The sequence below is a fragment of the Poeciliopsis prolifica genome, unplaced genomic scaffold, assembly GCF_027474105.1.
Source record: "Poeciliopsis prolifica strain line A6 unplaced genomic scaffold, Auburn_PproV2 SCAFFOLD005, whole genome shotgun sequence".
NCBI classification, from domain to species: Eukaryota; Metazoa; Chordata; class Actinopteri; order Cyprinodontiformes; family Poeciliidae; genus Poeciliopsis; species Poeciliopsis prolifica.
The window spans coordinates 7,659,377-7,683,308 of NW_026562380.1; the positions used below are offsets into that span (position 1 = coordinate 7,659,377).

At 34.1% G+C, this 23,932-nt stretch overlaps 1 protein-coding gene across 2 annotated transcripts; it reads right to left on the reverse strand.

Moving 5' to 3' along the window:
- Positions 1 to 562: 562 nt before the first annotated feature.
- prim2 (DNA primase subunit 2) lies at positions 563 to 22,749 on the reverse strand. 2 transcript variants are annotated; one of them, XM_055029161.1, is made up of 14 exons: positions 22,695 to 22,749; positions 21,922 to 22,071; positions 21,684 to 21,793; positions 20,923 to 20,999; positions 20,726 to 20,846; positions 19,762 to 19,857; positions 18,598 to 18,735; positions 15,061 to 15,128; positions 13,325 to 13,397; positions 12,563 to 12,748; positions 4,697 to 4,823; positions 3,896 to 3,978; positions 2,240 to 2,308; positions 563 to 1,003 (listed from the first exon to the last, which is right to left on the reverse strand). In XM_055029161.1, the coding sequence occupies exons 2-14, from the start codon at positions 22,064 to 22,066 to the stop codon at positions 776 to 778; spliced, it is 1,521 nt and encodes a 506-aa protein (XP_054885136.1). In that variant the 5' UTR covers positions 22,067 to 22,071; positions 22,695 to 22,749; the 3' UTR covers positions 563 to 775. The 2 variants fall into 2 exon arrangements, with proteins under 2 accessions (XP_054885136.1, XP_054885137.1); XM_055029162.1 differs by having other exon boundaries at positions 22,699 to 22,738.
- Between the last annotated feature and the right edge of the window lie 1,183 nt (positions 22,750 to 23,932).

Here is a 23,932-nt window from a genome sequence, read left to right on the forward strand (position 1 = left end):
CTTAAATTCCGTGTCAAAGGGAAGGGGGAAGAAAGGGAAAGAAGAGGGAAGGTGGAAAAAGGGGAAAAAAAGAGGGAGGAAGAAAGGAGGAAGGAGAGAAAAAAAAAAAAAAAAACCTTGGTATTTTATTCTATGTTGCATGCCTTCGTGTTTTTGTGTTTATGATGTAAAGCACTTTGAAATGCCTTGTAGCTGAAATGTGCTATACAAATAAAATTTGATTGATTGATTGATTGATTGATTGGAGGCTTGTTAAAGTAACTTTAATAAAGATCAATACAAACCAATCATAACCCTATAAATGCAGATTAAAATGGGCATCTTGCACTACAAACTTAATTAAAAATGCTTTTTTCATCAATTTCAATCACATTAAAGCTTTTCTGTTAGAAAAAATGGGAAAAAAGGTTCAGTATATACAAATGCAAAATTGGTTCAAACACATCCCAGAAGACATGCAGCTGTAGTTGCAGCTAATGTATTGATGAAGTTGTTGGTAAAGATAAATTCATATAACTTTTACAGATTTTATTTGTAAAAACAAAATAAATGCAAGCCATCCTTTTTAAATCATTTTAATGTGTTGGATAATCACATAAAATACATTGATGTTTGTGACTGTAATGCAGCAAAACATGTAAAAGAACAAGGCACTGCATGACTGACTATAACAACTCAAAAGATCTTCCTCAGCAAGTCGGATGATACAGTTTTCAATCAGCAAGAGACCTGACCCTCAGACAAGCACTTATTTCCACATGGATTAAAACAGAAATCAGGCATCTTGAAAGTCGGTCTCCAGGTTCTTTGTTATCTCAGCCAAATGCTGGGATTCATCTACTGCTGGCTCTCGAGCTGCAGCCAATCCTCTGGCGGCAGAGTTTTCCTGTGGCCTCTGCAGTGTGTCCGTTTCTCGCTTCACATCTTTCCCTCCACCCAAAACTTTCTGACTCTCTGTGAAGTACTGGTTGGGGTGACTGAGAGAGAAAGCGGTGTCCTCCACCTGCTCAGAAAAATGAGAAAGCACAGCAGAGGAAGGTCAAGAGAGGATATTAAGTGCTAGTTATCACGAAGACGACAGGTTGATTGACTGATTTAATGCAATGTCACCTTTGATGAAATGATCATTTACTATCTCTCTCATTGTCGATGAGAAATGTTTTACTGAATTCTTCACGTTGCAGAATTTCAGAGACACATAACTGAGCTGAGTCATAGATGGTTTGGACCATTTCATGATTTTATGGTTTCCTGTAGAGGAAGTACATGACTTATCTATAGTTGCTACAGCGTCTGCTGTGTGACAAATTACAGATAGTGACAAAATATCAAAATTTGTTATTTTTCCCTTTGGAGAACAAGAATACATTAAATTATATCAACAAGATTAGCAATAAAAAATATTTAGAGAACAGTTTGTGCAATAATTTGCACAAACTTCCACCTACTCATAACTTGCAATTAAATATTACTATAAAAAACTGAAGAAGGGGGTATTAAAAGTAAGAAGAGTGGCAAAAAGTGCTGTTTTGCCACTGCTGTATGTGCTGTATGTACAAAACAGCACTTTTGTACATACAGAGTACATATGATAATAAATAATAAGAAATTCCAGTGGAATTTCAGAGAAAGTTCTGTGTACACACAGACTGACCCGTACCTGAGTGTAGAAAACCTGAACCAGAATTCATTTGACAAACAGCATAATTTTACTTTTCAAAGCAGCCTTTTTATTTTTTTTCTGCTTTACAGAGATGCTCTACATTATATTAGATTACATAAGCCCCTCAAAACCCCCCCAAAAAATAATTGAAGCTTGTAGCTGTAACAAGATTAAATCAGAATGAATGCTGTATTTAAATAGTCAAGCTGACTTGACAAATTATTTGATTTAGGCAGATCGTACCATGTGTTTCAAATCAAGTAGAGACACATGGCATCCCACCAGACAAATGTGAGGGAAAAAAAAATCACATATGGATCCATATGTTGTATGGTTATATTTAGCAAGCATCTGCATCACACTGATCTAAACAACCATCTACTCAGGCAAAACGTGAAATGTGAGCTTCAACCATCAAAAGTCAAACAGATCACAATTCTGCAAGTGTCTACAGATAATAAAATAGGCTGGAATGGCTGAACAAACTTTAAAAAAATATACAGTTCTGATAATCATGGATGTGATGATTGTTTCAGTGTGAGATGTAAACCAGCAATTAAAACAGACTGAACTTACATTGTGGGTCAATTCAAAGTACTTTTGGCATGCCAGCTGATAATGCATCCCTTTGACCAGCTCAAGAATCTGCAACAAAAGGTAGAAAAAGTTACACCTCAGATAATTCAAGTATTTACCTAAAGAGATAGAGTCCCATTTAAAGATAACATCAGCATCTGGTGCTGCTGCAGCAAAGTTTCAATAACCATTTTAATTGGATTTGGGTCAACTACCAACACAAGCACAGTTCATAAATCTTATTGGCAGCAGAAAATACATTCTTAAAGAAATCTTTGCAAAGCTAATAAAAACAGATGAATCAGCTCTTGATAGGATGACCACAGGCAGCTTTACATTGGATCTAAACCGTATTAAATATTTCCATAATGTGTGAAGCTAACTTTCCGAGGACACTGAGGTTCTGTGAAAAAAGTAACATCACATGCACCGCAAAACAAGAGCAGTTACTCTTACATGTGACTAACTGGAATTAAATTAAGCCTTTTGGCTCACTTATATTGGAGTTTTTCATTCTCCTGGAAAACAAATCCAAAGTCTGCTCCTCAGCTTGGATTTGTTTGTAATCATCATTCCCCAAGCTCCTACTTGCCAGCCTCTGGTGTAATAACGCTACCGGCACGCTCGTCTCTACAGCTGGTAATAGATCAGGAATGAGCTGAGCAGATTCTCTGCCAGAAATTATACTTTCAAACTAGCTTTAACTGATTTTGTTAAGAAAAAGGGAGCTGTTGTAGTTATCAGAGCAACAGGTTGATAAGAAAAAAGAGAAAATGGCAGCTGTTCACTGAGATGCATTTCCAACCTATCCCCAACAAACATACAAATAAGATATTAACGATGTTTCAGGGACCACTTGTTTAATCTAATGGTTGAAGACAGATTGCAGACATGGGAAATATAAACCAAAGCTTTGGTGTTACCATGTTTCACTTAATACCACAGTTCCTAATCCAATTTGTTCAAGTGTCAGCATGATGCTAATTTTTGTGGCTTCAAAAGTGCTGAATTCACTGTCATTATCATGTTGTCTAATTATCCTTCAAATTGAATGCTGTATTTAATTACCTTTACTAACTACTTTAGTAAAGGTAATTTAGTAAAATTACCTTTACTAAATCTGTACAAATGTTTATTCGGCTTACGGAAAACTTATTGATTAAAGTAGACGTTTTCAAAGTCAATATTACATTCCTTCTTATACAGCCTTTTTTTAAATTATGGACTTTGTCAAAACCTTGTCAAGAAGTTTGATTTATCAAGCACAAATCTCAAAAAGAACACATCAGGGGAAAAAAGATTTGGAAAACCTCTCAATTCTTTTACTTTCTTGCTCAGTTTGCCATTTGCAATATCTGCGACTTGTCTATTTCTTTGAATCAATTCTAATCCTGTTCCGCACTGTTTGATGACTTTATGCTGCCTTGTTTCACACCAGCAAAAAAGAGTCAGCTCACGTTAGTCAATAATATCACAATCTGTTGGTTCTTAAATGTTTTATTTGACAGAAAACTTTTAGAAGTTGCTGAGGAAAAATCCAGTGAAAGATTGATGACATTTCTAAGATAATTTTAAAAGTTTCTTTGTGAAAGAAATTATTTTTCTGCTCAGAAGCAAAAAGAATATTCAATAGTATGACTGGAAAAATAAACCTACCTGACTGACTCCACTGGGAGACACTTTATAGGACTGAAGCTTCTGCTTCAGTAGTTCTGGGTCACTGTGACGGAATGGACATCCTGACATCAGGAACAACAAAGAGCAATAAATCAATTATTAGACACTTCAAAAGAGACACTTGGCTGATTTTACTCTTGATCCGATGGTTGGAAGAAAAGAAAATAAATAAAATATTGGAATATAGTTTATGATCAGTGCAATCTGGTACATAAACGCTAGAAGACTTGCACTCTTCAGAGAGGAAGCCATTAATGCAGGAAGAAGCCTCTGTCAAATCTTTTCAGCATTACTGACTTTAAAATGAAGCTTGAGGAAGCACACAAGGTCTGTGAGGTTTTCAGAAAGCAGTTTTCTGCTGAAGCATGCCAGCTTTTCAGTCAGTCTGCCACAATTGGAAATCACACATTCAGAATGACGTGATGGTGAACTAACAGAAAAGTGGGTCAGGTTTATCTTTTTGAAGAGTTCAATTGTCCCACAACAAAATAAGCTGGTTTAGGAAATGTTGGCAGTCTTTGCAAATTACACACTTAAGTTAAGGGACTCCTTTCTCTGCAGGGAATAAACCAGGCGCTGCTATTAGTAATGATAGCTCCTATTATTAGTAATCATGATACTTGTTTAAAATGTCAGCTCTAAAATTGTGTAATCTTTTAATAAACATCTTCTCTAGAAATAAGGTCTCTATTTCAAATCAAATTTAAAACAAAAAAGCAAAACAAAAAAAACCCTTTAAAACCAACAGATAATGATTTCTTCTCGCAGACGCTAACTCACCATGATAGTCGCCTTGGCTGGGTGGGTTTGATAAAATCACCTTCATGCAGCTGTAGGGAGTGTAGTCTGTTCGCTTGCCTTCTTTGCCAAACATGTGGCGGATGCTGTAGGCATATGCTTTGTCAAACTACAGAGAGACGAGGGTGAGGGAGGCAGGGGGGGTCAGGAAGAGAAGGCATTAGTAAGGATGAGAGTATAAGAGGGACAAGGTTGGTGTGAAAGAGGCACTGTCATACATCATGTCAGTTTTGAAGGGAAGTTTTCCACTGTGAAATATAGAGCTATTAGAGAGAACCTGCTACAGAGGTGTTGCAACACTCTAGATAGCTGCGTTATGGATGCTTAAATGAGGCCATCCTTCTCCATGCTTTTTGCCTCCTTGTCCTGAAGAGCACTCTGACAACATGAGCCGCACTTTAAGTCAAGAAATAAATGAAGGTAAATCCAACACACTTCGCAGGTTTCATGTGAAAAGTACTGCATTGCTATGTGTGTTTCTTACTAAGGGGAAATAATACAATATTATAACCCGTTTTGATTAGTTGTAGCAATCAATTTCAAAGAAATTTTATTTAAAGAACGTTTAGTCCTACCACTGTTCCTTCCAAGATATGTGTTAAAGAGCTGCATATCACAGGGAATTGCAAAGACCAGAGTTGCTGATGCTGAAAATGATTTAATAGTAATTTTTGATAAGGTTAAAAGGTTTTTTTTTTTAAAAAGACTTTCTTCACCAAGAGTGTTAGAGAGTAAAAAACTTGCAACATTTTAATACAAGAACATTTACTTCATTAAATGGTACATTAGACCTTATATCGACCGCTCAAAATGAAAAAATAAAAAACACAGAATTTCTAAAATTCATCACAGCAAATTGAAGAATAAAACTGTCATCAGGTGTCCTAAAAAGTTTCTGAACCTCAAACAACTTGGCTATATTTTAAGTGTTTATTTCTGCTTTTGTAAAAATTTTGAAATCATGAGTAGATAACTATAATTTAGTTTGTCAGTAGGAAATAAGATCTAAGGCCAAAACAACATATATATTGTGTAGGCAGAAATGTTTGCCTGCTAAAAAGTAACCCATAGAATATACATTGAGGGCTTGGTTTAATACAGGTGTTCTGGCTGTCCAATTAAACGATGATGGTCATTAAACCATCACCTTAACTTCCAAATGAAATGGAAGAAAGTTACTGGCATCCCAAAACAAAACTTCAGGTCCTTTTGTCAAACAGCAAATTATCTTTCAGTTACATGCAAATTTGCACCATCTTTATCTCAACAAATAAGAAAAATATCAAAGCCATCAGTAGATGAGCTGATGGCAAAATAACTAGACAACAGAAAAAGCAAAAACAAAAAGGTTGCCTTGAAAAGCAAAATTATGCTATCTGTCAAAAGAGCTTTTGGTAGTTTTCTTAAAAATGGGTTAAGAAAACTGAAATCTACTCCAAATATAACACACCACAATGGCAGCGAGAACATGTTTTGTTACCCCCACTGCCCAGTTCTCTGTTCTTGTATTGGTGCTTTTGTCTGCATGTTCAAAGAGACTTTTTTTCCTAGAGTATAACACTGATTATGGCTTTTTAAAAAAAAAGCTTTCTAAAAATCCAACTTCAAAAGATGCAGAACTATTCCTTTAATCTTTCTAAAAACATCTCTGACATTTTTGCACTGGAGTTTAAATTAAATGAACCTTCACAAGTCTGATTTCTACAGTCTGGAGAAACATCTTCAAGAAGCAAAACATCAAAGTCAAGAAGACAAACTAAACGTCCATAGAATATTTTAAAAGTGTCGAAATTTAGGAAACTTTCACATTCACTTCACTTTTAGAAAAGCAATTTCACTTTATAGATTTTTTTATAAGCCCCCTAACCCCCCAAAAAAATAAAACACACATTTGTGACTGCCTCCTGATGTTACATCACTGTAACATCCACCCAGAGCGCCCTGACAGTAGGAGATTATAATCACCAAAACTGTACCCACACACATTAATGTCGCAATAAAACCTTTGAACTGCCTAATGGGACAAGCTGCAGTGGCAATTTAAAAACCCATCAAATCTTCTTTAAGTATGATAAATCAGACATTAATTATGTTGAGTTTCTAAGGATTCAAGAGGCCACTTGCTGATATAAGAGCTCCATAGTCCACTGGCACTAAAGTGTGTTTAATATGCATTTTGTGGACTAATGTAAATATAAAAAGAATCCTAAGTGGTACAAAGTGATCGCATGGTCACTACTGAGGTTAAAGGAGAATGATAAATACCTTTCTTTTTTTTTTTTTGCTAAATGCAGCTGCTACTTTATATTTTTACTGTTTCATCTAATTACAAACTACAGTGCTATACGTCCAATATTATATCCAACACTATAAAACTAAAACACTAGCAAAGTCTTAGCATTAAAAATAATAAAATGAGACTCAAGCAGCTGAGTGATAAATCAAGATTCTGCAAATCTTTACTTATCATGCTATTTCACTGTAATACAACATTCATGAAAAGGCAATAGTTTAGTTTCCTTTCTTTCAACAGGACTGTTTTTGAGCTACAAGTTAAAATGAATGACAGCACAGATACTACAAACTGACACTGATGGTCGTTGATAAAAGTAATGTGAAAAGCCAGATGTAATACATCACATTTTTATATTCACTCACTGTATATATTGTGAAACAGTCCTTCAATTTAAATTGAAGAAATTGAAACTTCAACTTCTTGAGTTTGTCTGAGTCATTCTCTAGCCACAAAGAAAATGGAAATTGTCATAATACCATTCAAAACCTCAGCAAAACTGTACAAATGACAACACAAATTACAAGTGAGGATTGAAGTTATTACTCAGTGATCAGCAGTAAAAATATGATATGGTGTTATTGTTCGTCAGGTGATTTTATTTCTGCAGCATTAAAAGCTCCTAATGACCCAGCTTCACTTTATTGCAAAGACCAGAGAATTACATATTTTTCCCAAACAGACTAAATCTTGGTCTTTGCTCAAAGTTGTCTTTTTTACAGCATTTAAATGAATGAGGTCAAGGTTTCTGCTATTAGACTTGTAAAAAGGAAGCATTAACGCTCCCCCAAAATAAGCTTAAAAGTTTGCTATTGGATTAAGCTCAGGATTACATCTAGTCCAGGTGACCTCCAGGTGAAATCTTTAGCTAAAACACTCTATTAGGTGGTGAGGATAATTCTTTCCCCTGCCATATTCTAACTTTCTTTTCCATATGAGCCATATTTCTGGCCATAAAAATCACTTCCCTATTGCTCTCCATATCTTTGAACAGTTCTATTATAAAAAGCAGGAAGAAATATTCAGAATTAAATTAGGATATACACAGATTTTATTTTATTATAAGTTAAAAGGATCTGATTGGACTTAAAATCAGTAACGGTATCTAAGATTACATTTCTTATCAATTGGTGCATCATCAATAAAAATTTCTTTGTTCTGTTTTTGTCTTTTTTAATAGTGCTTCAAGAAAGGTTAACAGCTAAAGCGTTAAGCATTAGGAGTCTCTTTAAAGACTATTTTTAATTCCAGCTAAACAACTTTTACAACACCGTAAAAAAAAGAGGGATTTAACAACATTGTACCAAATCAGTTGTAGTTCTACATTGTTGGTACTTGCTTAGTACCAATTCTGTTTCTCCTGCAATACACACTTATTGTACTAAATGACTGGATTTTAGCTCGTGAGCAGAACTATTTTGTTGGGCCCAGTAATTACATAAAGCTGAGAGCAACTGTTGAGATACAAACAACCTCCTAAATTGTTATTTGTATTATGTTTTAGACTTTTTTCAAATTTTAATATGACCCCCAGAATAGCACATGAATGAAATGTTCAGTTTGATAAGTTCATAACATGCTTAACTTTTGAAACTCTTGCTTTTCTAATTTAGATTTACTTTAATTTCATCATTTGATCACATTCATTTATCTTATCTTTTCATGTTAAGAACACTGGAGCACTGAACACTCAGTAAATTACAATTTTACATCAGCTTCAAATAAAGATTTTTTATGTTTACTAGATTGTTAGTCATTTACAAGTGAATACTCCCTTGTTGGAGAGTGACTTAAAGTGGATCTGTTGAACTGTGATGTTAAATGCAATGAGGTCTAAAATTTGGATGCACTTCACGTTTATGCTGGTCCACCTGAGAAAATAAGTTCGGTACCCTATAGGAATAAGATAAGGGTTTTGTAAAGCACACTCTAAAACATTAACGTGGTTGCCCTTAAGCCATTTTGGCACTAATTTAACAATATGTTTAGAATAATGATTTATTTGGGAAACCTTTGTCCTCAAGATTCAACCTCCTGCTTAGAATATTGAAATGTTGCTTCAAATTTTATTCATACTTTTGTTTTCTCATTATGGAAACAATTCGATGAAGTTAACCAGTTTGCCCTGCAGCAAAACAACCCCGATGGTGTCAGTTAGAAGAAAGGAATTAACTTAAAGTTAAGGTCTGTAAAACAAGTAGTTTAACAGCAGTTCTGCCCCAAGGCTACACTACGCTACAGCAAAGTGGCACAAATAGACACTCCTACAAATGAATAGGCCAACATCTGTGGCAAGAAAAATGGATAGATCAAGTTAATTTCATCAATTCTCCCTCTCCCACTAGTCTAATATTACATTGCCTCTTCCTCCAGGCCTTCCTTTCGGCATCGCTGCTTCTCATCTTCCTTCTCTCCTCTTGTCGCATACTAATGAGAAGGCTTTGTGCAGCATGCCACAAAGTGCAGCTTCTGACACAACACATACATCACTGTGAGAGCTGTGAGCTGGTCAGCACCATTCAGATGCCTCGGCTGTAGAACAAAAGCAGGGCTTTTTCCAAAAGCCATCACACGCGTTACATGGCAAGTAAGACACCTCAAAAATGGGGCACAAAAAAAGGGACACAACAAAAGTCCGGCATGTGAGCCTGATAAATTGAGAGATTATAAAACTACAATGGGCACTACTTGATTAAAGTCTATGTTATTCATTTTCTTTTTTAGGAATTTCTTCCCATTTCTGTTTTGACATTCATTACACTTTCAAACAGCATAAAAGTTTCTTTGAAATTCCTGTTTGGGTTAGAAAACTTTAATATAAGCCCAAAATATTTATTGTGAATTACATCAACTTTGGTTCATTGAAATAATTATATTTTAAACTAACTTAACTAGTGAGAGATCATATGTACCTCAATAACTAAAGATAACTGATACACAGAATCTGTTTTAAAAAAATCAAAGAACAATTTTCTAAATGTTTTAAAAGTACAAATCTAAAAAAATTACAATACATTTCTATTGAACATGCCAGAGTCAGTATTTTGTAAAAGTATATTTTCATGCAAATTTGGTTGTTAATCTTTTGGTTTACATTTCAACAGTTTTGTACATCTAGCTGCTGAAATTGTTGCTTATTCTTATCACAAAAAAGCCTAAGCTCAGTCAGACTGGATAAACAGCATCTGTGAGCATCAATATTCAAATCTTGCCACAGCTTCTGAACATTTTAGTCATTCTACATAAACATATGCTCCCATCTAAACAATTTTTGTATAAATGTTTGCATGGGATAATAATCCTGCTGAAAAGTGACTCTTTCCTACTTTCAGGTTTTTTGGTAACCTGAACAGGTCTTTCTACTGGATTGTCATGGCTTCCCCTACATTTTTCCATTAACTATAACAGATTTCCTTTCCCCTGCTGACAATAGACGCCATCATAGCAGGATTTGTAATTTACAGTGAGTGAGTGATTAAAAACTGACCAACAGTTTAATTGATAAATTGTTAATTTTGTCATTATTTATGTAAAAGTTAAACTTTTGTTTTTCTTACTCTCTGGAAGACTGAGGCGATTGGTCAATTTCAATTGACAGGGGATGATCTGAGAGTATACAGGTGGATGCCATTTTGAAAGCTGCTGCTTTTTTGACATCTTGGAAAACAAAACTGGCTTTGTTCAGCAAAGTCAGAGCGATGATTCCTGTTTTCCACACTACACCTCTCGTTATAAGAATAATTTTCAGGCTAAGTACAAGGAATGTCCTAATTAAGATGTCCTATTGCTTATCGAATCTAATTCACTGAAGTTCTTATTTTCGTATTAAGCATCTCCTCTTCTGCTCTACAAGCTGTGCTTTATGAGATCCGTGCACCTCAGTGTGATGCAAAGCTTCACAATGAAAAATTGATCCTATTACCAGAAGCTGAGTAATAACACAGAGCAACCATGTGAGCTCTTAAGTTTCTGCAGTAAAGCCAATTAAAGTTCACATCAGAAACCATTCCTCTGAAAATAATTGCAAACTTATGCTATAATGCCTGTGCAGCAGGATGTTGGATATGTAGTTACCCTAGCTAAAACACTTCTAAAGGGAAGGTAAATTCCCAATATTCTCATTCCAATTGGTAGGTCAACTAGGGTGTTGAATTTAATACACATTCTGTATTACATTTTGCCATTTGCTAGTCCTGTAACTCAATTCTTTGAAGTTTCTCCACGATGTAATGAAGAGGACTTTGGCTTCTAATTCATAGCTTCTGAATAAGCTAAAAAAAAAAAAAACAATCAAAACAAATCTCAGAAATGTATTTCAGCAAACCATAGCCCAAGTCAACTGAATGAGCACAATGTATTCTGTCAGTGTTTTTAATATTAGTTGTCTAATTAAATTGGTAGCACTAAACACAGTTCTGTCTTTACAGCACATAAGGCTCAAACACACAGAGTGGCTGCCAGTGGCTGTTTTTGAAATACTTTCCCATAGCAGATGTTAGCATAGCGTGGCTGTGGCAACATCTCCTGCCAAAACTCTTTAAAGCAAGCTGCATTAAAGCTCAGCTGGCACAGCAGAGGAGCCATCAATACAGGGTGACATCAATCCTAGCCTAAATGAGGGCCGCTGTTTAAATACAAGCATCAATTGGGATCAAACGTTTCTAATTTAACATGTGATGTGATGGGCATTTTTATTTATATAATCAAATTTGACTGTTTATGTTGCACAAACTTTATTTTGACATGTCAGTATTAGTGTCCAAGTAAATCAGCAGGTGGCAAAAAGCAAAAAATAAAAAACAAAATTGATACTATATAAAGTATGAGTGTATTTTCTGTGTGAATACTTTTTTCTATGGTCTGGAATAAAGTTAATCCACTTTGAATAAAAGTTTATTGTGGAACAGTGGAATGAGATGTAGCTACAGTGACCTGCAAAAGACACCACATTATTGGAAAGTGGAAGGAAACTATTACATGGTTTTCAAAATGTATAACAAATAAAATTTTGAAAAGTGTGGCAAACATTTGCTTTCAGTTCCCCTGAGTCAAAACGTATTGAATGTCTCTATCAACTTTGCACATCTAGAATATGAAATGTCTGGGTAGAGATGGAATCTAAATAGCAATTCTTAATTGTTGCTGCCACTATTATGTATTAAAGTAGGTATTGTATTATGTGTTGGGAATACCAGTTTTCCTTCAAATAATTTCCATCAGAGTATATATCCAATTCTCTGTCAGAATGTCTTGAATCTGAGTGATTCAAATTTAAATAAACTTGGTAACAGACAGTTATCTGGACAGGACATAACCAAGGCTTTTGTTGTCTCTGTCAAGGAATTTTGCTTCATTTTGAAACGATACTGAATTAGCTTATAATTTGTGTAATAAAAACAAAACAAGCCAAAATTTCAGTGTCTGCTAAAGTTTCTCAACATTTGCAAACTAGGTTGCGGCTTAATAATTCATGAATATTTTGTTGACTATGGTGCATTCTGCTTTGCTGCTAAGAAGGCCAGAGCAAATTAAAATTAAAAGTTTAGTTACATTACCTTGTCTGCTTCCACTTTGCCTCGTGTGAACTCCATCCGCCAGAACTGTAGCGCCTGCTCCAAAGAGAGGCCGATGCCTTTGAGGAAGAGACCGTACTGCATTCTGCCTCCATGGCGGAGATGGTGCTGGTCCCTGAGCGCCTGGTGGAGCTGCCTCATACAGAGCGGGAAGGACTTTCCTGCAAGCTGAAAACACTCAACTTTTAATGATGGACAAAAATCTCCCGAAAAAGTCGCACGATAAAAATGACTAACTTTGTTTTATGCATGTAGAAACAAAACCATGCTTGTGAGCATTCCATTAATCTCACTCAGGGACCACTTTCCAGTGTATTTTAGAGGTTTGCCCGTTTCAGCACACCTGACTGAAAATAAATGGTTTGTTAACAACCTTCTGCTGGCCCTTAATGACATGCTGAGGAGGTAATTTGATCATATAAATCTGGTCTGTTGAAGCAAGAAAACATCTAAAACATGCAGAGCAGAGGACCTGGATTAAGGAATGAAACAGTACTCGTTGCATCACTGAGAAGAAAATACCTTCTTGCTAAATCAAGCAATAATTACAGTGAGGCTTCTTGGTCAATTTTTTGGCTAAAACAAGCAACTGTGAACTTTCTGTATTTTTCTCAAGGCACTTTAATATATGTCAGTACTGAATGACCAGATGTTCCATAAGCATCTCATTGCACTGCTTTTTGTCTTTTACCTTACAATAAATAAAACCTGGCATTCTAATCAGACATGGTCAGAAAGACTTACTGAATCGATCTGCTCCAAGGAGATTTTCCCGACATTTTTTTGGACGCTGTAATCCTGTCCCAAATAGGAATGGCTGAAATAAGAAAATAACACATCAGGTCTGTTTCTCTCTAATAATTACAATTGCTATTAAAACTCAAAATAGCAAAAAAAATATGTTTACAGTGGTTAAGACCATACAGACTTTTCTGATGTCCTTCCGAACCCACTTAAGGCCTGTGCTGAGCCGGAGTCCAACTGACTGGGCAGCAAATCATATAATATTCTCCCTACTATAAAGATTACTGACATAGCTATTCATCTCAACAACCTATCCACTAATCCCTAACAACACTCTGGGATAATCCACCAGTGTATCTGGGTTTTTACTTTTAAGGCAAAATAAACACCTTCAGCTGTTTTACCGAAACAAAGATAAACTCTCCTGCTATTTTGCAAGGATATTTTATTATTTCTTGCTACTAAATCTAGGTTGAAATAGCCAAAAATTTCACATAGCTTTAATAAAACTGAGTCACATGCAGTTCACTGTAGCATTTCAAAACCCATTTACAATTACAAGCATCGTTAAAGTTGCTTTAAAACAGACAATATGATACTCAACTATTGTTAAACTAATATTATATTAGTACTGATGTATCATTTGAAAAACATCAGTGTGATTCAGGTAAATATAATCAAACCAGATTATGAGGTTGACTCAGATATGCAATACAGGACAGAAATTCAAAATAAATTCTGCAAATTCTGCAAAAGTGTTTTTCTTTTACTTTATTTATCTTCTAAATTGATCAAACTGCAACTTTTGTCCCTTAGTGATAACAAATGTATATTAGCACATTTGCTATAAGGAATGTTCCATAAAACTATCAGGTGAACACATTTAGACAGAGTTCAGCTTTGCTAGACAATTGGACACTCAAGCACCTGACCTTTTTTCAGTCAGTAAACACACCATACCTAATGGTAAATTGGTCAACAACACTCTTCAGCAATGAGGTTGCTATTTAAGGTAATAGTAACAGTTTTACTGGGGTGTTTAAAGAACAAAGTTGGAGAAAACACAAAGACTGAACAGCCTATTTAACACTTAATTTTCTATGCAGTCTGATAGTAGTTAGAGAAAGATTAAATGGAGTTAGCATTTTATAAATTTGAGCTCTCAACTTCTGTCATAAAAGGTAAAGGGTCTCTGTGTTTTTCTGGTGTAATTATTTGTGTAATTATTTGTGTAATTATTTAGATATGCGATGTTTTCTATAGTGATCAAAAATAAGCTCTGACTTTTATCCATTAGAGACACTGTTTTAGATTCAAGTCATGATAAAAGTTGGAGTTAAATCAGTTTATGAGAACCAAAACTTTGGAGATCAGAGTTCAAGATGATTCAATATTCTTTTTGAATCAGCTGTCAAAATGACAAAAATAATTCTTTGTGTAATTTTTGCAGAATTTCCCTCATTATTAGTCATGACAAATGTTGACAGTTTCTTTTGACAACTAACTGACTACATGACAACATCACAGCTCTGGGGGGTCTGTTACCAAGATTGTAAAATTGTACATTTGCAGAAACAAGTGAAAATAAAATATCATGCAGCAACGCACCCCAACGATGATGAAAAATTACATCAGTAAATGACAGATTTACTCAACAACTCTTCATTTGATTTTCTATCATGACAATATAGTTTTTCAACAAGAAAAGCAACAAAGTTTTTAATCCTGCTGCTTACCTGAGGTGGTTAAGAAGCGGTTGGAGACGCTCATCAGAATGCACCGCTGGTAGGGTGCGGGCTGTCAGCTGCAGAAAAGATGGGCATCACATGAATAATGTCTTGGTCAAAGGATTAGAAAATCCTCAGGCTGCAGATCAGTACAACCAAACTGCTTAAAGGTATTTCCACTGAAAACTTAAGAGACAACATCTTTTAATTATAACCCCAGTGTTTCACAGCTTTTTAATTTAAACTGAATAAAAACATTTCATAAAATGGGCAATGCCTTCACTGAATTAACCTGACAGTAGTTCTAACTCTTTTAGAAGGTAATCTTTTTGTTTGTCAGACAAATCGTGTTTCAGCTACCGTGATTCGCAATTGCAATATTTAAAACAAAGAACATTTACACAAAGCTTGTGTGATGGGGAGCAGACAGTTAACTTGGGCATGTGAAAGCCTTTAAAGTGCAAATACATGTAAAACCCACAAAAGATCTGTACCACATAAAATAACTGTCTGGCAAAATATGACTATTTCTGGTTTTGGTATTCAAATGCTGCTTCATTCAGCCTGAGCACAAATCAGCTCAGCAAACCTTCACTACTTCTAAAATTGTGTAAATAAAAAAAAATGATGGCGTAAATATACATCTTTTGTTCCAAGTGTTTTGTTTGTTGTTGTTTTTTTGGTATATTATGTATTTTCCCAAATTTACTTTTCTTGTTGCGAGTGGAAGAAAAAATCCAACACAGAAACACAATAGTAGATTTCCAGAAAAAATTTAATTGTTTGGGACAATTATTCCATTTCAGCAGTCAGCCATCCAGATTATTACTTGGAAATGGAAGAATGGCTAAACCAAGCTGCTCTTTGTTTTTTGTTAAAAAAAAATTTCCCATTTGCATTAGCTTTCACTTCCTGTCCTTTGATAGTGGACATGTGCTTTGATTAACCAGAATCAAGTACATCAGGCTCACTTTACCAACAAGAGAACATCTGCTACTATAAGTGTGTTAGATTGAGAAGGAAGCAAAGAACTGATTTTTTATTCTTTAAAACCTTTCAGACAAAAAGCACAGCCTGTGAAAGCTCTCATGCTTTCTTACTCCGCAGGCATCCAAAATAAGAAGTTATATTTTAACAATCACCTGAAATCACACTTCCATAAATCAGGTGATCATACAATTCAGTTTGCCAGAAATGAGTTTCAAATGAGTTTGCCGTGACACATTAAATTAAATTAGTTCAGATTTGGTTAGGAGACCTAAACCTCTGTCCATTAATTATAATAAGAGTTTTGAGGTTTAGACGTTTTTGTTAGCGAATAAATCCAGACATAACAGCATTACAGAGAGACATAAAAAAATTAAGTACCACCATGATGATAATTAAATGAATGATGTATCACTATGACATCAACACTCTTTCTTAAGGCTCATTGCTTTGGTGCAATGTGGGTGCCTGGAACTAATGTAACGGGTATGGATGCCTTCACATAGAAACTGCTTTCAGATTTAAAATGTCACCCCAATCAGCTGCTGGTAGTGACAACTAATCCATCTGTGAAGCATCCTCAGAGTCAAGTGATCTTTATAATGACTGTCAGTTGCCTGAGCAACTGCCTGATAACAACAATGTTCTCCTTGTGCCCTCACAGCAGTGACCATTACAGGCCTCCCAGCTCTTTGTGAACTGGACCATTTTTATTAGGTACTTAACTTTTTATTTTTGTGAACATTAACAGCATCTCTGACATGAAGTCCCAAAATGTACCCCGCTTCTTGGGATGAGCCACAACCTCCCTACAACTTTGGAAGGAGTATAAATTGATAGATGGATGACATCAGGCCATCAAAAAACAACAAAATCTATAATACAATAATAAATTAGATACCTACACCAAGAATCAAAATCAGACAAATTTCTCAGAAGTGGCTCTAATCAATCATCAAATTAGAGCTGCAACCAACAATTATTTTGGCAAGTAATTATTCTGCTGATTATTATGACAATTAATATCATGCAAAATTGGCACATTCATCAAATGTTTCATTTAAGCACTTAAAAAAATACAAATAATTCTTTTGTTTTAAAATTAGAAAATAAATATTTCGTTGCCAAAAACAGCATGTAGCAAAAAATTACACCAAAATGTGAAAACCTCAGGGCTTTCTGTTTGACTTAACATCAATATGGTGTATGGCTAATCTGTTAATTATTTTTTAAGATTAACTGATTAAAAATTGGATCACAAAATGTGCTTAAGAGAATATTTTTTTTATCATTTAGTTTCTTATTACAGATTTTGAACCAGGTGAAGCAAAGACTATGCCACTCCAGTTCTGGGTAGAAGATTTTTATACAAAGGGTTTTTTTTTTATTTTACATAAAAATATGTATATTTTGTACACTTTTGACTCAGTTACTGCGAGGAACATAGTTTTCTTGTGACTCTGTATGTTCCAGATGATGATTAGTCCATTTCTAAATTAGTTGGCAATTATTTGAATAATCGATTCATTATGGTTAATCTAATTAATTGTTTTATCTTAACATCAAACATATAAAAACTTTGAGTGGGTCCTAAGTAAGTCCATTCATCAAAACTAAGAATATCCACAATTTGTCCAACAAAAAGGTTAGCGACATAAGTTTTGATGTATTCATAAGGAAAGAAAAATCAAAAAGTTTCCCAATTTTCTATAAGATTACAAACTACTACCTCAATCAAAGAACATGCAGTACCTTCTTTCTCTTTTGTGTTCTAACCTGGAATCAGTCAGAACTCAATTTGGCAGGTCAGACTTTTGAAAAAAAAAAAAAAAAAAACAGGAATCTGTCTTGGCCAAGTCTAAACTTGGATTTGATAATACTTCTGTCACTTCCTCCAATATAAAGTCTCTTCAGGTCAACTGTAAAGCATCTAATGGACAGGGGTTGTGTTTCATTTGTCATACCAAACTACTGACTTTGGCTGCTAAATGAAGCTGTTGCCTGATCTGCAGGCTGGATTCCTCCTCAGCACAGAACTGTAGTTGTCGCCTTGCATAAATAACAAGGAATGCCTCTGGTTCCAAAAAAAGCTGCACTTCTACTCCCTCAGGTTATTAAGAGCAAAACATGAACCCCTAGTTGCATGCTGCACAACCATGAACCCCCTGCTACGCCTAAAAAAAACAACAAAAAAAACACATCAGGCCTGCAGGGACAATAAGCTTTTTCCTACTAGCTGCTGCCAGTCTTCCCTCCAGACATTTAATGTCATGTGTGCACTCTAATTCTCCGCATTTCTCCAATTTCCCTCAAGGCAACAAAGTCAACAGATGCAATTTACCAATCTGCCTCATGAAGTCAAGCTTTTCGTAAACAATGTGCATTAAAATAAAGTACATGTGCTCAAAGAAGCACTTGAACTTGTAGTGCAATGAGAAGAATGTTCTTAACACCATGTGTGCTCTTGTGCTTTTCTGACATTTGATTTGAAGGACTGCAGTGTTACAGCCTTTCAATCATTTTGTATGGTTTAAATATAAAACATCCATCAGTACTTACGGCGAGAGCTTTAGAAAGCCTTGTGCGGAAATCGTTGAGAACAATGGTGACAATTTCGTATTGAGGGATGTATGCATAGCCTTCTTTGAGGTACACTTTTCTTGTTCGCACCAGATCGAGAGCATCTTGAAAAGGAACCTTTAAAAACACGTATTTGATTAATAGCAAAATCTGACTCGAAAGTGCATTGCAATCATCTAAAATGAAATAATTTATTCAAAAATACCCAGGATTAAAGGGATTTGGGGATTGACAGTGTGCTGTTTACTTGAAGATTTACACAAATTTCAGAGCTGTTAGGGAGAATGATTTACATTCTGCTCAATGGAATGTAAATTAGAGTCAATTAGCAGGCCAAGGCAACTTGCCCACTTTGTGTTCATGTGAAATGACTGCAGATTGAAATGCTGAAACTGAATCAAAAGGTGTTTCTAGACAATATCAGAGTGTGTAAACTCATGAAATTGAGGTATGGCATCTTTTTTCCATTTTCTTCATACCAGGTGTGTTTGTTTTTTGTTTGAATTGTGCAAAATACACAGTAAAATAAAATAAAAATGCTTTATTATGATTTATCAGGCTTTTTTCTTTCCATCACAAGAATGAAATTGACTGTGCAGAAGGGTGTTTTCTTTAACTGTGCATTTATAACTCAAGACTTTAAATATTTTAATTTTTCTTAAAATACTTCCTATGAAGGAAGTATTTCCTTCCTTTATAGAAAAGGAAAAATTAGTTTTTCCTTTTCTCAGGTTTATGTTATGATTTAAAAATAAAACAGTCAGGAAAAAATCTCTTTGGTCTGGACGAGACAGAAAGACATTGGAAATTGTGTGTAGTTTCTGGAAAAGTGCTTAACGCAGGTTACTCATATATTAAAATATGCTGAAAGCTGCCACCTACTCAGGTTAAAAGTTCACAAACAGTACAGAAAAAAATACAGAAATTTGTTAAATGAAGAAGACCTTATTTGGAAATATTGTCCACATGAGACATATTGAAACCTACAACATTCACGTAGAAATTAATTGATATTTATTATAGCATCTGTTATAATAGGCACATATTAACAGTTGAAACAGTTGATCTGTTAAAATTTTACTTGTGAAAGTTATTTGAATTAACACCATCATCAGTCACAATGAAAAGAAACGAGTAACTCACTTTGTAGACATCATGTTCCTCCAGCTTCACTCCACTGGCAGCAGAACTGGAGATGGCAAGTTTCTCCCTCAGACTGTCCTTCTCCTTCGCACTAATCTGAAAGATTATCAGGACGTTTCAGCACATCAATGTTAATAAACCGACATCTGAGGCTCAAGTTTGTTTTTGTTTTTTTCTCGTCACTTGACGAGATGAATTTTTTATAATATGTTTACCCTTTTTCATCTTATGCATTTTAGTATTCATCAACATATACTCTGCTAAAATATATCTCTCAATTGAAAATTTGGTCTACATGGACAGACAAAAAAAATGTACATACTATTTAGAAAAATATTTTATTACTTTACAAAAACAAATAATTAAGTCCTTTGTGATTAGGATGCTTGAAACCTAACTGCAAAAATAAAAAGTGACAAACATATTTGCCTAATGCATTACAATTTAATAACAGTGCTTTAAAAAACAGCAACAACTTCAACTAAGTCAGCCAATGGATAACGTTCAAGGGCCTCAATGATCAAACTGCCCCCCCTAGTGGACGACAAAACACTGTACAGCCATTATAGAGCGCTCACAACCTACTGCCCTGCTCCTTTCACATTACAGTCAGAGATTAAATTAAATTGGAAACATAAAGTACAATATGAAACCCTGAAAGTTAAATTTGTTTGGATTTTTTTTTTTATCTCCTTTCAACAAAAATGTTCTGCTGTCAGTTTCCTCACTCTGTGTATGTCAGTTACTAAACATTTAAAAATTCTCATAAAGTGCAATGTAAGAATGCCTTTTGCCATTTTAATCAAATATTTGCTGACAAATATAAGTGAAACATCCACAAGCCCTTTCAGCACACCAGCACAGAGATAAAATAGCTTACATGACGTAAAAGGTATTTCAAAATGCTGAAATATTTAATGTACAGAGTGTATTTACTAAAATGGAAACAAATACAAACACTTACTGTATTGTACTGAAGATTATTCTTGTGGAGAAATTTGAGTTTTTCACGAGAATCCAGTTTTTTAAAGCGGTATTTGAAGAGATCGACTTCCTGTTGAATAAACCAGCGCCTAAGATCTTCCCTGCAACATCAATGGAAAAATTGTTAGCTGCATTGTAACTTCTCTCTATGCAAGATAACTAAAATCATCAACTTACGTTTGACAGTAGGCCAGTCTCAGAATGAAGTGTGAAATGTGGTCTTTTCTGTGTTTTTCAGCCTGTTCCTTGGCATCCTTAAGTTAGATAACAGATCATTTATCAACCCATTAACATATAGGACCTGACATAAGAGAAGGTTGTAATATAATCTATAATCTGAACAGATGACAGTAATAGAATGAGTTGAAGGGTTGGGGTAACTGCAGAACAACAGTGCCAAAGAAGCCTGTGGTTTAAGGGTATGTACACTCCTGGGAGCACTACAAGTGTACATACCTGGATGTATCTGTATGCAATGATTTTAGAAGCACAGACCCCTTGCTTCAGTCCAAACCTTGAGAATTTCCCCTAAATTGTTGTCATTTTTGCTTCACAATTTTGCCAATGCTGCACTTATCCTTATGGCCTGTGCATCTGACCACTACCACTCACCTTTTCATTAATATAACTTCTTACAGTACTCTGAAACAGCCAACTCAGGCTTGGTCTACTTGTGGAGGGTGTGATAACTTTCTACTGGACAATATCAAGTTGCATTTTGCCCTGTGATTGTGGAGGTAATAACATATTTCTGCATTAAAAATCTATTTTCAATTTATCTTCAAATATTTCCATTTTCTGGTAACAAACATAGGCTTGAAATATGGTACACCGGTAAAGTAACATTTTTTTTTCTTTTCACCAAAGTACTGACAAATTATTTCAATTATATGCCAATATGTTCAAATGCATCTCAAATTGTGTTTCACTATACTCACACCACCTCCAGGTGGAAAGTTCAGCGTTTTAATCTCGTTATCAAGTTTTCTGCTGTAGTCCTCACTTTGTTTCACATAGCTGACTCCCACATTCTCCACAGTCTTCAGCACTGCAGTAGAATTAAGGAAAGAAAATACATATGGAAGCACATTAAAAGTAAGACACACACAGTCAAATAAACAACACCTGTAACAAAAAACTATGTTTAAATATAGAATAAAGAGATTACAGTCTTACATTTCAGTCTGTCAACAGCAAAACTCTCAAATTCAGAGAGGGAGATGTTTTCCAGTGGAGGTTGTCCATAAAACTGCAGGGGCTGTGAATAGATCTCAGCCTTGAGGTCATTAATAGCCTTGTTTTTTTTGCTAGAAAACTGCATGGTGCCTGATGGTTACAGAAACAAATTATCCTAAATATACAGACACAAAACAAGCTGAGTCGTCAAGTTTTTACATTTAGAATAACACATTTGTTGACTTTATGTGCACACATTGATCCAATAACGTTTGGAAAATAAGAAACGTTGTGTAAAATGTTTAAACATCACATAGACAATTTTATATCATATGCAGACAAAAGTAGGATACATGGCATAGCTATTACCAACTCGAACATACATGCCAGCTGATCGCAGTTTTTATATGGCAAAATCATTGAACTAGAACCTATGCTAATCCCTAACTGTGCATGTTTGCACTTCATAAAGCCGCCGATGCTAACGATGCTAATAAATGTTACCACGCAATGAGTTGAAGCAAATATCATTAAATAACTGCAAATTAAGCCTTAACATACCCGATGTCTAACCTAATAAAAGTCAATCAAACTAACACATTCATCAACGTTGATAAAGTCTCTTGTGACAAACACACATAAATTCTGAATAAAACTATTTCCCCATCGAACACTCTGCAAGCTACCACGTAACTTTTAATAAAGATATAAACGAATGAGCTCAAAACGAATAGTACAAACAACATTTATACAAATATTGTCAATAATATTACTAACAAGACGAGGAAGCAGGCTCTTCTATGTCCAATCCCGCCAAATAAAAGTCAGCAGTTCAACAGACGCGGCTAAACAGTGACGTAGCAGGAAGAGAAACGCTCACGTGGTAAAGTGAGCGCTCGTTTTGTCTGACACCGGCCCAAAAAGAAAAATAAATAAAAACTTGAGTAAAACACCGAAACACAACATGAAAAGTGACAAAGTTCTGTTACATAATCGAAAAATATCAAACACTTTTTTTGGTAAAAGGTTTTGCTTAAACTACTGTCTAGGTTAAAGAAAACATGGTCACATGTAACCTTTGCTGTCCTTTTAATTTGCGCAGAAAAGAGTGTTATGAGGCCAGGTGGGAGCTGAGGCCACTTCATAATCACACTAAAAACAAACAGACAGACAGATAAATAAATAAATATGTTTCCACGGTAAAATGCTATTACAAGTAAAGAAACATATTACACAAACTTGAAACACTAATATATATATATATATATATATATATATATATATATATATATATATATTATATATATATATATATATATATATATATATATATATATATATATATATATTACACAAACTTGAAACACTAATATATATATATATATATATATATATATATATATATATATATATATATATATATATATATATATATAATATATATATATATATATACACAAATATATATATATATATATATATTTATATATATATATATATATATATATATATATATATATATATATATATATATATATATATATATATACACATATATATATACACAAACTTGAAACACTAATATATATATATATATATATATATATATATATATATATATATATATATATATATATATTAGTGTTTCAAGTTTGTGTAATATATATATATATATATATATATATATATATATATATATATATATATATATATATATATATATATATATTAGTGTTTTCAAGTTTGTGTAATATATATATATATATATATATATATATATATATATATATATATATATATTATATATATATATATATATATATATATATATATATTAGTGTTCCAAGTTTGTGTAATATGTTTCTTTACTTGTAAAGAAACATATTACACACACATATATATATATATATATATATATATATATATATATATATATATATATATATATATATATATATATATATATATATATATATATATATATATATATTATATATATAGTTCAGTGGAA